At 36.6% G+C, this 16,278-nt stretch overlaps 1 protein-coding gene across 1 annotated transcript in view; it reads right to left on the bottom strand.

Moving 5' to 3' along the window:
- Positions 1-2,187: 2,187 nt before the first annotated feature.
- USP45 (ubiquitin specific peptidase 45) overlaps positions 2,188-16,278 on the bottom strand; it is a 49,503-nt gene continuing 35,412 nt past the window's right edge. The window contains exons 12-17 of the mRNA XM_052645870.1: positions 15,831-15,974; positions 13,867-14,533; positions 10,277-10,374; positions 6,083-6,169; positions 2,874-3,027; positions 2,188-2,318 (exon numbers count right to left, since the gene is read on the bottom strand). Of these exons, the coding sequence (XP_052501830.1) occupies positions 2,188-2,318; positions 2,874-3,027; positions 6,083-6,169; positions 10,277-10,374; positions 13,867-14,533; positions 15,831-15,974 (1,281 nt within the window). The remainder of the gene's footprint in view (positions 2,319-2,873; positions 3,028-6,082; positions 6,170-10,276; positions 10,375-13,866; positions 14,534-15,830; positions 15,975-16,278) is intronic.

The following is a 16,278-nucleotide window of genomic DNA, read 5'->3' as shown; positions in this document are numbered from 1 at the left end:
AAAGATAAATTTTTCCATCATTTCACTGTTAAAAATCAAGGAAATCACTACTACTGAAATTTTGACAGCTTAAAAATAGAGTTTATGCAATGACTTTTTAAAGCTCTGAATTTCATATATTATTACTGTCTTTAACACTAATCACAATTCCATTCATCCATATAGCAAAAGGCAGCACTAATAACCTTGATAATATTATATACACTTAAATATTAAGAAGGGTCAGAATCTTGGTTAAATATTTCCACACGTTATCTATAGCCACTTCTTTAACAACAGGAGAATGAACTAGCACCAGGCACTTATCCAGCACCTGCCTGTACTATCATTTGTGAGCACTAATGATGAGGATGCTTGAACCATCCAGTTATGTGTTTTGATTTAATAATGTAACACCAAAGTAGTCATTTTTTAAACATTTAAGCCTAAGGAATAGTAACATTTTCATGGCAAGTTTTGACAGCTTAATAATTTGTTTTCTAGGAGTGGGGGGAAATATCATCATTTTGATATTAATTATTTTGAAAGAAAATCAGAAATGCCAACTTAATGGTCCATTAAAATAAAAACAAAACCTAGTTGAACTTACTAATGATGCTTACTAAAGACAAAGTGATCTCAAAACCCCAAAATCATAATTAATATTTACTGCTCTACAGAACCAGAAAAATGCATATTTTCCTGTTAAGTATAAGAATATAATTCTCTATTTACAAATATGATTTGGTAATTTACATTTCAAAAGTATCCTATGGTTCCATATGAATTAACAACTTCTATTTACCAATTCTACATGTAACAATTATCTATAAATACATTTTGATCTTGGTTAATCACCTGTAAATTATTCTCAACTCCATCATGAATAGGCTGAATATAGTATGTTGATAAAATATTTTAGTATTTTTCTAGTTCTCAAAACCTCAAAGCAATAAGCTAATCAATGTTATTTGTAAATCCATATTACTGAAGTAACAGTGGTGCTTTTTTATATGATTGAGTCATATAAAAAATGATAAAGTCACTATGCCAATTGTGTAAGTATATGTTACAAAAAGGGCTTCTTTCCCTGATAGCTCAGCTGGTAAAGAATCCCTTGCAATGCAGGAGACCCTGGTTCAATTCCTGGGTCAGGGAGATCCCCTGGAGAAGGGTTAGGCTACCCACTCTGGTATTCTTGGGCTTCCCTGGTGGCTCAGACAGTAAAGAAATCCACCTGCAATGCGAGAGACCTGGGTTCGACCCCTGGGTTGGGAAGATCTCTGAAGGGCATGACAACCCACTCTAGTATTCTTGCCTGGAGAATACCTATGGACCGAGGGGCCTGGCGGGCTACAGTTCATGGGGTTCACAAAGAGATGGACTCGACTGAGTAACTAAGCACAGCATAGCACATGTTATAGCAATGTTTCCCACACAGCCGGGTGATATACCACTGGATAGCCCTGAGATGATTTTAAGTGGAGTGCTACATGAGTGAACAATTTTTCTTTAATAGTTATACATTTATTTTAATACTTATTAGAAAAAATATAACTAGCACATAAAATGTGGAATATGATCAAAATAACACTATGGTTTAAAAAGGCTAAAAAATAAGGTTAAGAATAATAAACAATGGCACAGGAGATATACACACACACACACACACACACACACACACGAAAACAGAAAACTGGTATGTGAGTCACATTTGGGAAACACTGTCTAAGGAATGATTTGACTTAGCCAGCATCATTTCTGAATGCCTGCAATAAGTCACATTATAAAGGAGTTAACTATTGTGAACTCTGTTATTCTTTTCCAGGACAAGTAAGTTTTTAAAAACATGTGTTTATGTTTATTTTAAGGATATAAGTTTGAAAGCATTTAGTTTTGTTTTTACTTTGTTTTGTTTTTGGCTGCATCCCACAAGGTATGCAGAAGCTTAAGTTCCTTTACCCAGGGACCCAATCCTGCAGTGGAAGCTGAGTCTTAACCACTGAACCACTGGGGAAGTCCCTGAATGCATTTAGTAAATTTACTTTAAAAGGATTCACCAAAATGGTAACAATGTTCAGGAACATTTGAGGAACATGCTATTCCTACAGAAAAGACTACAAAGGCACATTGCATATTGTGGTTAACACTGCAGCATTTAAATAAAAGTGACCTAAATAATCATTATCAATACTAATTAACAAATAATTATAATATTCTTTCATAAAAAAGAAGGTATGCTTGTGCACTAAGTGCTCTTGATTCTGGAACCACCTGCACGTAAGTGTCACTAACATGGACCCACTGGCTTGCTGATTCATTATCAGCTTCTTTCAAACCTAACAAAACAAAAAGAAGTATAATTTTACAATAAGTATGTTCTGACTTTACACGAAAGTTATCATTAACTATATGTATCTAATGTTAGACTTCATTGCATAAGGCTGTTTGGGGTTAAACATATTCCAAAATGAACTCTTTCAAAGCATTAATATTAAGAGCATTTAAATATCTAGTGAAATACTAGATAGCCTTATTTAAGGAAAAGTGCATTTACACTAAAAGAGAAAGAAAGAAATACATAGATGACTGAAGCAAATTTTTAACTCTAGCTCTATTCTGAGGACCTAGTATATCTTCAAAAACTACTGATACTATTAAAATGCTATTCCACTGCAAAACACAATGACTTAACACCTTGAAAAACTGGATGCCATTTCACATGATGTGAAGGGTACAGTTTTACAATATTTAAGATTATCTAGGTACTCTTTAAGGTATTTCTCACTTAACAAAGTGAATCCACATGAAGTGTCCATTAAAAAACCTACTTCTTCCAGAAAAAGAATAAATTAATTTGTTTTTAAGAATAAAACAAACTTAGGGTGGCATACCAGGTACATTTTTCTTTCCAGTGATGTGTTCCAGTAATTTCCTGGAGGGTGTTCTCACTTTCACGTAAGCGGTGTAGTGACCTCCTCTCATTGAGCCGCTATGTTCCACTACGCCATAGAGACCATAGAGAACTTTACCTCCCACACTTACATTCTTTTAGACAAAGAAAAAAAAACTCAAATTAATTAGTAATATTTAGTGACATCTTATTATAAAGGAAAATTAAATTAAATGTATATCCTACTTAAAATAACAGCAAAACACTATACTGGGGTACTTGCCCACCTGTACTAGACTAGCAAAATGCAAAAACTTGACCTTTCTGTTGCCTGGGCTGTCGGGAAAAAGAGTGCTCACATGTGAGAATGCAAAAGGGTAGCTCTATTCAGAAAAATTTCATGCTATTTAGCTAAGCTACACGTGCATTACTCTTGGATTTATCAGTCCCTTTTCTAGGACTCTATCTCATAGGTATCATGAGCAATATGTTAAAACACATGCACCAGACAAGTGATTGCAGGATTATTTGTAATACCAAAAAACTGTAGACTCAAAAGTGCATAAACTGGGGACAGCTTGAATAAACTATAATGCATCCACAGAATAGAGTATTATGCTGTTTGAAAAATGAAGTGCAGATTATCTCTAAACACTGCTATGAAATACTCTCCAGGATACAATGTTAATACGGTAGAAAGAAAGGATACATCTCGTAAGCTATAATTATTAAAGAGGTGAGATATTATATATATATAATAGATATGTACTTATTTGTTTATATTTTTTAAAATTATAGATGAATAAATAATAATTTGAAAAAATGGTTACCTCTAAAGAAAGGAAAGAAACAGGTAGAACGGACATGGAGAAAACTTACACTTTTTGAATTTACCTTGATTTATACATTTGACTTTAGAACTACATAAATACGTTATGTAATTATTAAACAACAACAAAAAAATTTAAGTAATAATACCTAAAAATGAAAATTTTAAAATAAGCAAGTGAACATCCAGTTGGTGGCATAATCATTCTGTGAGCAACCACAGGGGTCATGTCTAAAGAACCGAGGAGCCAACCTGAAGAGGCTCTCAGTGGTCAACAATGGACCCACTAGATGTATTAGACTATGAATTAAAAGAAGAGTGCAGTAAATTCAAACATATTTAGTGTGTTAAAATTCATGAATTCATAATGATAAATTTACTGATCACAGTTTGAGCATGATAGTAAATTCATTATTCTGAAACTGGCTTAAAAGGAGAATGGGGAAAGAATTGAGCATTTATCCTGCCTTTTCTAAAAGAACTATAATGTAAAATAATTAAAGAGATGAAAGGAATTTCTTTTATATAGAAGTATTCCAGTAAATAAATGAAGAAAGAGTAACAGGATACCACCATTCTGTAACTGTTAATGAACTCATTGGGCAACACTGGTTGCTAACATCACAGAAAAGTAACTGGCATTATGTGCCACCTGATGAAAGAACAGAAACTCCCTATGAAACAGCCTTATCAGGGGTTGGGGTGGAAGTTGAGGGGTGGGGTGAGGATCTATTTAAGCTTTTCTTGATCCAACTACCTATTTGTAGGAAATCAAGAGGATAAAGGAATAATCATCAAAATCTAAACTCTATGAAACTACCAGAAAGATGATCCAGTTTCTTCAACAAATAAATTGTAAGAAGCAGAGATGGGAGAGGGAAACTATGTATTAAGAGAGAGATTTTTCAATCATGACATGTAGTCCTTACTTGGATATTAATTCATTTAAAGAATTTATTAGACAATTGGAAATACGTATGCTAGAAGATAGAAAGTGGAAGTGAAGTCCCTCAGTCATGTCTGATTCTTTGTGACCCCATGGACTGTAGCCTGCCAGGCTCCTCTGTCCATGGGATTTTCCAGGCAAGGATACTAGAGTGGATTGCCATTTCGTTTTCCAGGGGATCTTCCTGACCCAGGGATTGAACCCAGGTCTCCCACACTGCAGGCAGACTCTACCATCTGAGCCACTAGGGAAGCCCAGAAGATATAAAAAGTAATGCTAATTCTTTTGGCGTGAAAGTGTATTGTGGTTATGTTTAAAAGGGAGGGGAGGGGGTAATTCTTATCTTTTAGAGAAACATAGAGGAAAAGATTTATGAATGAAAGGATACCTGATACTTGCTTCAAAATAATGTAAGAAAAAAGTTAATATAAAAGGAAGAGGTAGATGAGTATGTGGATGGGGTGGGACTGGCCATATAGGTAGGATCTGGGGGCGAGAGGTTCATTTGTACTGTACTCTTTGGTGTTTGTTGGAAATTCTCCATAATAGGTACTTTTAAAAAATATGTTTTTGTAAGTTTAATACACAGCTTGCTAGACATTTTGTTTGCCAGATTATCAAGTTCTATGAATATATCAAATTGTATGGAGACTGAATATAAACATCTGGCAGAAAAGTGCTGGTATTCCGCAGTAGACGAACTGGATTCACTGAAAAACTGCATTTAAGATATTTTTGTCTTGACTGATCAATGTATTGAAATTATTAAGTTCAATAAGTTTATGTACCACTAAACCCAGACTGTTAACTAGAAATGGCGAACAGGGCAATATGTGAGTTACCCCAGAACTGTGTGGTTTCCACATGGAAAGTAAAGTCGTCAATTTCACTTACAGTTAGTTCTCACATATAAGCACAAGCAAATATAAACCAGCTTGTTTTCTATGTCTGATTATTAAAGTATTATTAATTTTAAATTTGTACTCAGTTGGCAAGTACACTAGTCTCAGTTACGTAAATGAAATGGCATGAAAGACAATGCACTAGTACACCGGTTTACAAACGAGAAGAAAACTCTTCAAATGCTACAACTACTACCAATTAAGCACATCATTCACAAGGAACAGGAGAGGGCACAAAGTCTGCTTATTTCTCTCAGCAACTATCTGACTCTAGCAGCATTTACAAGCAGCTTTGATCAGTAACATCATGCCTCACTTATGCTTTATGCATCTTTTCAACTTATTCTGTCTCCCAAAGGACAAAAGTCATATTCAGTGTGTTAAATGTTGGCTGGAAGAAGAAAGGGAGGAAGGGGACAAGAGAGACAGAGGGTAGGAGATAGGGAGAAAGACATGGTCTAATAAACAATACATAGGATATTCTAAAGCATATTATTTGCAAGACAATTAAATATATTAATAATATACTATACCTTACAAGTAGCAGAACAGAATGGTGCTAAGTCAAGCATAAGTGGAAAATCTACATGTCTGTTTACTTTGCGAAGACTCAAACCAGCCTCAAAAAAAAAAAATTGTAACAAACTTAATTTATAGATCATTGGGTTTGTTAATTTTAATTAAAACCAAAAGGGAAATCCAAAAAGTTAGTTTCTTCATAGCTATTAAAACATCAACAATCCAAAACTGATATATGACTAAGTTCTCAATTAGGTTTCATAAACTTATTGCAAAGATAGTTCATTTACATGGGTATTTTTACCACAGACAATATGAAAATAATTACTTTCACTGTGCATTTCAACACTGAAAAATAAACTCAATGTGACTGAAGCTAAGCTACTGACACATATGCTACCTAAAAATGTACTCAATTGAAGGGTCAAGAGTCTGGTGTTACAGGCCTGACTCAATGACTGGTTAACAGTTAACTTGACTCTAGACAACCTTATCTAGATCAAGGCAGAAAATGGGGATAAATGGGTTAGATTAGGTCATGTTCAGTTCTAAAATTCAGTGATATTCATTCATTAAAAAGAAAAAAGCCTGAACACCCAAATCATTTTATCAATAAAAGTAAACATTACATATTATATAAGTCAAAATGAATCTTCATGTTGATTAAGAAACTCTACTTCCTTCTCTATTTTTAGTATCCAAAGGCAGGCCTTGAAAAATGTATATTTGCATTAAGTAATAATAAAAATTTACTGACAGACCATCAAATATATTGGATAGGAAACTAAAAAATAAAAATGGACTCTTTTTAGAATAAGAAGATATTTGAATCCCGTTTGGGTAGACAAAATTAATACAGACGCAACCTTTCATGAAAAGGTTTCATTACTTATTTCAATGACTAGTCTTTTTATTTGCATACTAATCACATAACACTTACTATAGATTGTTGCCTATTTCTTATCTTTCTTTAAAGAAAAAAAAAAACAACTTATTTTTTGACCAAAATATTGCCAGTGATTTACATTTTCAAGTAATCTTTAGGAGTCTTAACCTGATATCAGAAATGAAATTATGAAGTCATATCAGGAAAACTTAATCTGTATTCAATTTGTTTGCCTCCTTTTTTTGCAGCTGATACCTGCAATGTCTGAGATCATGTCAGGCTTATGTGTCCTCCCCAAACAGTACTTTGCTGTTGAAAAATTACCCCTTAAGAGAAGAGACTTCTATCAACACTGTTATAATCTTTGCAATTTTGGGCAGGCTAAAAGAGGAATCCCACTGTCATTGTATTTTGCATTTGTTTTGCTAGAAAGAATGGAACTTCCTTTTACTTTTTCTTGGAATTTTTTACTTCTATGAACTGTCAATTCATGTTCTTTACCATTTTACTATTAGAGTCTTGATCTTTTTCTTATTGATCTTTCAGTTCAGTTCAGTTCAGTCGCTCAGTCGTGTCCGATCCTTTGTGACCCCATGAATCGCAGCACGCCAGACCTCCCCTGTCCATCACCAACTCCCAGAGTTCACTCAAACTCATGTCCATCCAGTCTTTAAGGGCTCTTTATTTATTTTCAATATTAATCACTTGCTATATTTATGACAAAGAGCTCCATCTTGTTGAGCTCTCTCAGGTTCTATGGATGTTTCTAATAGAAATCTAAAATTAGTATGGGGAAATAGGTTTTCAGAGACACAAGAAAGCTAGAAGCAGAGACACTGCTTAGAGATTCTGATCCCTCTATTTCACAGTTCCAGGGAATGAGAATGTGGCTTTGCAGACATTACATCTAGCCTGAGATCAAGAAGGGACCTCAGTTCAGTTCAGTCAGTCGTGTCCAACTCTTTGTGACCCCATGAAACGCAGCACACCAGGCCTCCCTAATCATCACTAACTCCCAGAGTTTACTCAGACTCATGTCCATCGAAGCAGTGATGCCATCCAGCCATCTCATCCTCTGTTGTCCCCTTCTCTCCTACCCTCAATCCCTCCCAGCATCAGAGTCTTTTCCTATGAGTCAACTCTTCACATGAGGTGGCCAAAGTACTGACTGGAGTTTCAGCTTTAGCTCATTCCTTCCAAAGAAATCCCAGGGCTGATCTCCTTCAGAATGGACTGGTCGGATCTCCTTGCAGTCCAAGGGACTCTCAAGAGTCTTCTCCAACACCACAGTTCAAAACCATCAGTTCTTCGGCGCTCAGCTTTCTTCACAGTCCAACTCTCACATCCATACTTGACCACTGGAAAAACCATAGCCTTGACTAGACGGCCCTTAGTCAGCAAAGTAATGTCTCTGCTTTTCAATATGCTATCTAGCTTGGTCATAACTTTTCTTCCAAGGAGTAAGTGTCTTTTAATTTCATGGCTGCAGTCACCATCTGCAGTGATTTTGGAGCCTAAAAAAATAAAGTCTGACACCGTTTCCACTGTTTCCCCATCTATTTGCCATGAAGTGATGGGAGCAGATGCCATGATCTTCGTTTTCTGAATGTTGAGTTTTAAGCCAACTTTTTCACTCTCCGCTTTCACTTTCATCAAGAGGCTTTTTAGTTCCTCTTCACTTTCTGCCATAAGGGTGGTGTCATCTGCATATCTGAGGTTATTGATATTTCTCCCAGCAATCTTGATTCCAGCTTGTGCTTCTTCCAGCCTAGTGTTTCTCATGATGTACTCTGCATAGAAGTTAAACGAGCAGGGTAACAATATACAGACTTGACGTACCTAGACGTCTAGAAAAATTTCCCGGTAAGGGCATGAACTCCTTCTGTAGGTTGTTCCTAAAAGGGATGCAAGTACCAAATATAAAATAACCATGGTATATCATTCTCAAATCTGGCATGACCCTAGCAAATTCACACCAAGTCCTTGCAGATATACACCTTCCATTTAGCATTCTGATGTACTGTAATGAGACACAATACATCTGCTTCTGCTTTCCATGGCCATTTCCACAGAGTTTCTGTAATGTTGGCTATAGGAAATCAAGAACTTCATCTAATTTCCATGGGTAGGGATGCAGATACAGAGAAAAATCTCTTCTAGTCCATCTGTCGCCCACCTGATATGTAGCAGATATATCATCAAAGCTTTCCATCTCTTGAGATTTCTTTCAACGGTTTTATATTTAGAAAACTGTTCACACAAGGATCAGGTTAGTAATTTTCCTGAAGTTTTCTTATAATGTTTCATACAATTAAAAAAATCTGTCTGAAAACAGTACTGATATCAACATATTTGGTCTAGAAGGAAGCTCTAAATTTTTATTTCAAACACCTTTCTTAAGTCCTTTAGAGAATAACCTAGCCTTCTTCCCAACTGATTTGAGATTCGTCCTATATCATAACAACAGACTTTAAATTGTACTCAAATTCACTGACAATTCTGACCACAGTATTTAATTACTAAAGTTTCTTCTGGAGAAACTTTAAAATCATTTTATCAAATACAAAAAAAAAAAAAAAAAAGAGAGAGAGAGAGAGAGATAAGACATTAAAGTATAACCAACTGGAGAAAAACTTTTAAAAATAGGTTCTCTCCCACTAGAATCCTAGAAAAGTGAGGCCTGCCTTGTAGCCCTTTTTGCAATTAGTCCCAGCCAACCACACTCAGCCCAAGCACTCTTCTCCACTGGGATAAAACCTCAGAAAGCTATGTGTACCTTGTTATTTCCCTACTTCTAAGGGTTCCTTAAAAATTCTATTTTCCACGGACACAAACCTACACACACTCTCTCTCTCTGTCACAGACACACACCACTGAGGTTCCTACCATACCAGCTAAATCTTCATATATTGTGAATTAGACAATCTTATTTAGAAAAGTCTTATAAGCTATCATGGCTGAAAGCGCAGTAAATTTCACAAGAAAAATTTTAAGTTCAAAAAATTACTGTCTAATCCTTGACAGTACCAAGACTTGTGTGTGTACGCTCAGTCGCTCAGTTGTGTCCAGCTCTTTGCAATCCGTGAACTGTAACCTGCCAGACTCCTCTGTCTATGGAATCTTCTAGGCAAGAATACTGGAGGGGGCTGCCATTTCCTCCTCTGGGGATCTTTGTGACCCAGGGATCAAACCCGTGTCTCCTGCATCTCCTGCATTAGCAGGTGGATACCTTACAACTGCACCACCTGGGAAGCCTTACAAGACTAAGGGCTCTGCAAAACATATGATGAAAATATGTATAGTACTACTAAAGAGAATTTACCTGATGAAATCTTTTGAGATGGAGAATCAGGATAGCTGGAACAGCAGAAATGAGCAGTTGCTTCCTGGCATTAGTATAAACCCCCTCTGCTTTCTTTTCTGCATAAGATACAATATAATAAATTTATTTATAAATTACATCTTATACATTATTGCCCATAAAGTATAGTAAACATTTAAACAGAAGCAGTATACCACATTTTTTAAAATGTTAGAAAAGAAATTAAGACTTCTGATTACTGGGAGACTCAACTCAACCCTAAAACTCCAATGATATGAAAGGGATTTTATTTTTAAGCCACACACTTATAAGGACAAAGAACAGGGGAGGTGACACTTGCAACACAACTCTGGAAGCTGGAAAGCTGATAGACCAGAAGTGACTTATGTCAACGCCTTCCAGTATACTTGTAGTTGAAAAAACTGGGTCCATAACTCATTGCAGTGAAAGAAGATCATGTATCATGGGAACAATGGGACATTTCCATAAAAGGTTGTTACATATGTAAAATAGATAGCTAGTGGGAATCTGCTCTATGATGCAGGGAACTCAACCTGGGGTTCTGTGACAATGTAGAGGGGTGGGGCGGGGTGGGAGGGAGGTTTAAGAGGGAAGGGACATATGTATATCTATGATTCATGTTGATGTATGGCAGAAACCAACACAACATTACAAAGCAATTATCTTCCGATTAAAAATAAATTAATAAAAAAATAAGACGTTGTTAGGAAAGATTTGTGATAGGATTTCAAAGGCCAATTGCATATTTAACTTGGATTAGTATAAGCTGGCATTTCTTCCTCTCCCATCTAGACATTAATTTTAATGTATTAATCATATTTTCATTCTGATGCTTTGACATCTGGGGCCTTGCTGACACTGCAAAGTGCCTTTTCCAGGGCCTAATTCTTAGACAGTAAACAAATTAAGTGTGCCTTTCATATGTATTTCCAAAGCCCTTACCCAACTACCTCCTATACTGGGCTCTGATACTCTAAGTCACTATTAACCTGCCCTACTCACACCAGAGCCAGGTACCAGACCACTAGAGACAGTCCCTATACCTCAGATTATTCACTTCTAAACCTTTTCGCCCTGCTCCATTCATTCCTTCCCTCGGCAACCACAATAAAGGCACTTGACTGCACTTTCCCCCTTGCTCCCTCTGTCTCCCGACCAACCCTGGTGCTTCCCCTTGTTACCCTGGGTGGCATGTCTTAGTGTGTCCTCTTCTCTTGGGAACTACACTTAAGTAATAAACTACCTTTTCAGTGGCAATCATCTCATCTGTTAGGCTCATTATACCTGAATAATAAAACCTACATTTTAAAACAGTCATTAAGAATCAGAATTTTTTCTTCATTTAATCAAGGCTAGAGGTACACCAAAAACTTCCTACTTGACAAATCAACCTTTTCTACTTTTCTCTTGTCAACAAAACATAGTTAGTATATAGCTAGCTTTATAATATACTATTACTTAAAATCTTCGAATTTATATCTCATGATATGACTTTTGTGAAGGACATTAATCTCACTGGTGTTGCAATTAAGTTTTACAGAAATTATTTCTCGAAAGACTTCAGATAGCTCAGTTCAGTTCAGTAGCTCAGTCGCGTCCGACTCTTTGCGACCCCATGAATTGCAGCATGCCAGGCCTCCCTGTCCATCACCAACTCCTAGAGTTCACTCAAACTCATGTCCCTTGAGTCGGTGATGCCATCCAGTCATCTCATCCTCAGTCGTCCCCTTCTCCTCCTGCCCCCAATCCCTCCCAGCATCAGAGTCTTTTCCAATGAGTCAACTCTTCTCATGAGATGGCCAAAGTACTGGAGTTTCAGTTTTAGCATCATTCCTTCCAAAGAACACCCAGGACTGATCTCCTTCAGAATGGACTGGCTGGATCTCCTTGCAGTCCAAAGGACTCTCAAGAGTCTTCTCCAACACCACAGTTCAAAAGCATCAATTTTTCGGCGCTCAGCTTTCTTCACAGTCCAACTCTCACATCCATACATGACTACTGGAAAAACCATAGATGGGAAAGACTAGAGATCTCTTCAAGAAAATTAGAGATACCAAGGGAACATTTCATGCAAAGATGGGCTCAATAAAGGACAGAAATGGTATGGACCTAACAGAAGCAGAAGATATTAAGAAAAGGTGGCAAGAACACACAGAAGAACTGTACCCAAAAGATCTTCACGACCAAGATAATCATGACTGTGTGATCACTCATCTACAGCCAGACATCCTGGAATGTGAAGTCAAGTGGGCCTTAGAAAGCATCACTACGAACAAAGCTAGTGGAGGTGATGCAATTCCAGTTGAGCTATTTCAAATCCTGAAAGATGATGCTGTGAAAGTGCTGCACTCAATATGCCAGCAAATTTGGAAAACTCAGCAGTGGCCACAGGACTGGAAAAGGTCAGTTTTCTTTCCAATTCCAAAGAAAGGCAATGCCAAAGAATGCTCAAACTACCGCACAATTGCACTCATCTCACACGCTAGTAAAGTAACGCTCAAAATTCTCCAAGCCAGGCTTCAGCACTACGTGAACCGTGAACTTCCAGATGTTCAAGCTGGTTTTAGAAAAGGCAGAGGAACCAGAGATCAAATTGCCAACGTCCACTGGATCATGGAAAAAGCAAGAGAGTTCCAGAAAAACATCTATTTCTGCTTTATTGACTATGCCAAAGCCTTTGACTGTGTGGATCACAATCAACTGTGGAAAATTCTGAAAGAGATGGGAATACCAGACCACCTGAACTGCCTCTTGAGAAACCTATATGCAGGTCAGGAAACAACAGTTAGAAGTGGACATGGAACAACAGACTGGTTCCAAATAGGAAAAGGAGTACATCAAGGCTGTATATTGTCACCCTGCTTATTTAACTTAAATGCAGAATACATCATGAGAAACTCTGGGCTGGAAGAAGCACAAGCTGGAATCAAGATTGCTAGGAGAAATATCAATAACCTCAGATATGCAGATGACACCACCCTTATGGCAGAAAGTGAAGAGCCTCTTGATGAAAGTGAAAGAGGAGAGTGAAAAAGTTGGCTTAAACTCAACATTCAGAAAATGAAGATCATGGCATCTGGTCCAATAACTTCATGGGAAATAAATGGGGAAACAGTGGAAACAGTGTCAGACTTTATTTTTGGGGGCTCCAAAATCACTGCAGATGGTGACTGCAGCCATGAAATTAAAAGACGCTTACTCCTTGGAAGGAAAGTTATGACCAACCTAGACAGCATATTCAAAAGCAGAGACATTACTTTGCCAACAAAGGTCCGTCTAGTGAGATAGCTAGTTCCCTGAAATAAGATTATGTGAATCTGCATTTTCAAGGCAGAGATGGATACTTCCTGTTCTTCAATTTGGACAAAATTCTATTGAAAATTTCTCTTGCCCAGTCAGTGTCTTCAATGCTAAGGTACAAATATGAGTAAGACAACCCCTGACTTCAAGCAGCCAATGTATGGTGACAGGTCCTTAGGTTCCTCCATGTAAGATCTATAAGCCACTAGTTACTGATTATCAGATAATCCATGAATACTTAAAAAAAAAAAGTTAAGCTAAATATTTACCTGCAGAAGTGGTTTCCTTTTGGTACTTCTGTTTCTTCTCAGTACAGGTCTCACACAGAAGCTTGTTATTCCCCATTAGCAATTCCATAGATGTAAACTGATAGAGACAAGACTGAACTGAACATTCTTTAGAAGTGGTTATATAGCTCTGAGAAAGGGTCTGAAAAGCATTTTGGGGGCTCTGAGACACCATATGCTTGTCCTCTGAAAAACACAAATTATTTGAAACACTTAGTGGCTGATTTTCTCTGTCAAAATCCCTAGCTCGAATTATAGTGCTGCTCAAATGAAGTTCAGAAATAGCTTCAGCCACTCCCTCATCACCATGGTCGCCCTCCCTAGTGAGTGGTTCACTGTTGGACGGGTAGTGAGGGTGTCCATTTGTGTGCGTGTAGTATCCGCTTCTGGATCTCAGCAGCAAAGTCTGTTTCGGAGCACTCTCAGACTCCGAAGCCTCGCTGTCAGCATCAACGCTACTTTCAGAAAGGCTGTCTTCTTTCTCACTGCCATCGGTAGGGCTTTCAGTCACAGTCAACTCGGTGTTCATGACGCTTGCAAACAATGAAGAGTCTCTATTCACCTCAAGGCTTTCATTTTTCTGGTATATGACAGCAGCTTTATCTTCTCCAGATTTTCTTGTACATTTTCTGCCATGAATTAGCTGATTCTGTAAGTTGATAGTGTTTTCAGAGAAAAGAATCTTGTGACCTTACTGAAAATAAATGCTAATAAGTCTTATTTAAACATTTCACAATTATTTAAATACTATTTCTAGTACCTCTGAAATCCATTTCCTAAATCTACCCAAACTACAATGAACAGTATGCTAACAAAAAGCTCTAATTTAAAAATAAACTTTTTATACAAGGAACCAACTTAATGGTTACCTATTTATGGGTGGGGAACAGGACTTCTGTGGAACAGTGCTATGCTGGAGGCTTTTCAAGTGTAAACCTCTGCACAATCTCTGTACTTTTGCCCCTTAAAGGACTTTTGAACAGAGTAAGTTAAATCTGGTAATACATCAATTTGCCAAGCTAGTATAAATCATATCATGTAAAAAAGCGTTTTTTTTTCTTAACAAGGTGCAAATTCAAATGGATGTCTTTAAATTTATATGGCTTTATTCATCAATCACCATGGTCACCCTCCCTAGTGAGTCCCTGGTGAAACAGTGGATCAGACAATGGTCATCAATTACTGATAACATCACAGGAAAAGACATATCAAACGTAATATGCACCTCCTGAGGGAAATACATACCATCACTGGAAAAAGTTTTCTTGCAAAAAATTAAATAATCAAACTTAAAGCTACTTAGGCCTTTAGTTCTAACTGCCTTAGAGAGGAAACAAAGGGAACAGAGGCATCTCTTAAGAACATCTAGATGAATTACTGCATGCAAAACGAACTACCACAATATGCAAAATGCATTACTATTGATGTGGGAAGGTGAGGCTGCTGGAAAAAAATGATCTCGTGTCTTCCACAAATAAATTGCAAAGAAAAAAAAGGTGGAATCTGTGGATTAAAAGACATTTATGAGACGTGGGAATCTATAGATCTTTTTAAGATCCTAAATTCAAATATGCTTGAAAAAGCAGAAACAAATATTTTATGACTCAATTACAGAAATTAAAATTATGACTAGATGTTTGTCCAATAAGTTTTAAATATTTTTAGGTACAATAATGACACAATGGTTATGTCTTTAAAAAGCATCCTTTGGAGACATACATTTAGATATATGTTGGGATTTATTTCAATATAACCTAGGATGAGGAGGAGGAAAATGTGAGACAGACAGATAAAACATGACTAGCTGTGAGATGACAACTATGACACTGAGAAATGGGCACATGGGGGGTTATTGTACCTTTTTCTCTATTTTTGTATACTTTAAAATTTTTTTCTTACTAAAATGTTTCAAAAAGCATTTGTTTCACAAATGCATATAATCTTACCATATCTTTAGATGAAGAATGCTTCCTGATGGCTCTGGGTTGATGAGTATTTTCTACAGTAAGAGTGCCACTGTATTGACCAGTATCTGTCTCTTGTAAACTTCCATATTTACTTATTCTTCCCAAAAGTACAGGTTTTGAAACCTATATAGATAGCATGTACATAATACAAAATTTCTTTAGGAAATAAATTCTGGATATCATATACTTTTTAATATTTGTAACACTTGAAATATAATTTCCTAAATGTTAATTCTCAAAATATAAAGCATAAGGGTTTAAATTCCTTGAGATTAGGAACTATATCATCCTTCACTCATACATATACAAACTCCAATATCAAATACACTGCACAAACTCAATTACTGTATAAGACTAATGACTCTCAGATACTTGATAATATACTCAAAAATGCCTACATTATGAATTTATAAATGTCCTTCACAAA

Source organism: Budorcas taxicolor, chromosome 9, assembly GCF_023091745.1.
Source record: "Budorcas taxicolor isolate Tak-1 chromosome 9, Takin1.1, whole genome shotgun sequence".
Lineage (NCBI taxonomy): Eukaryota > Metazoa > Chordata > Mammalia > Artiodactyla > Bovidae > Budorcas > Budorcas taxicolor.
This window is presented reverse-complemented; position numbering and strand designations above follow the sequence as displayed.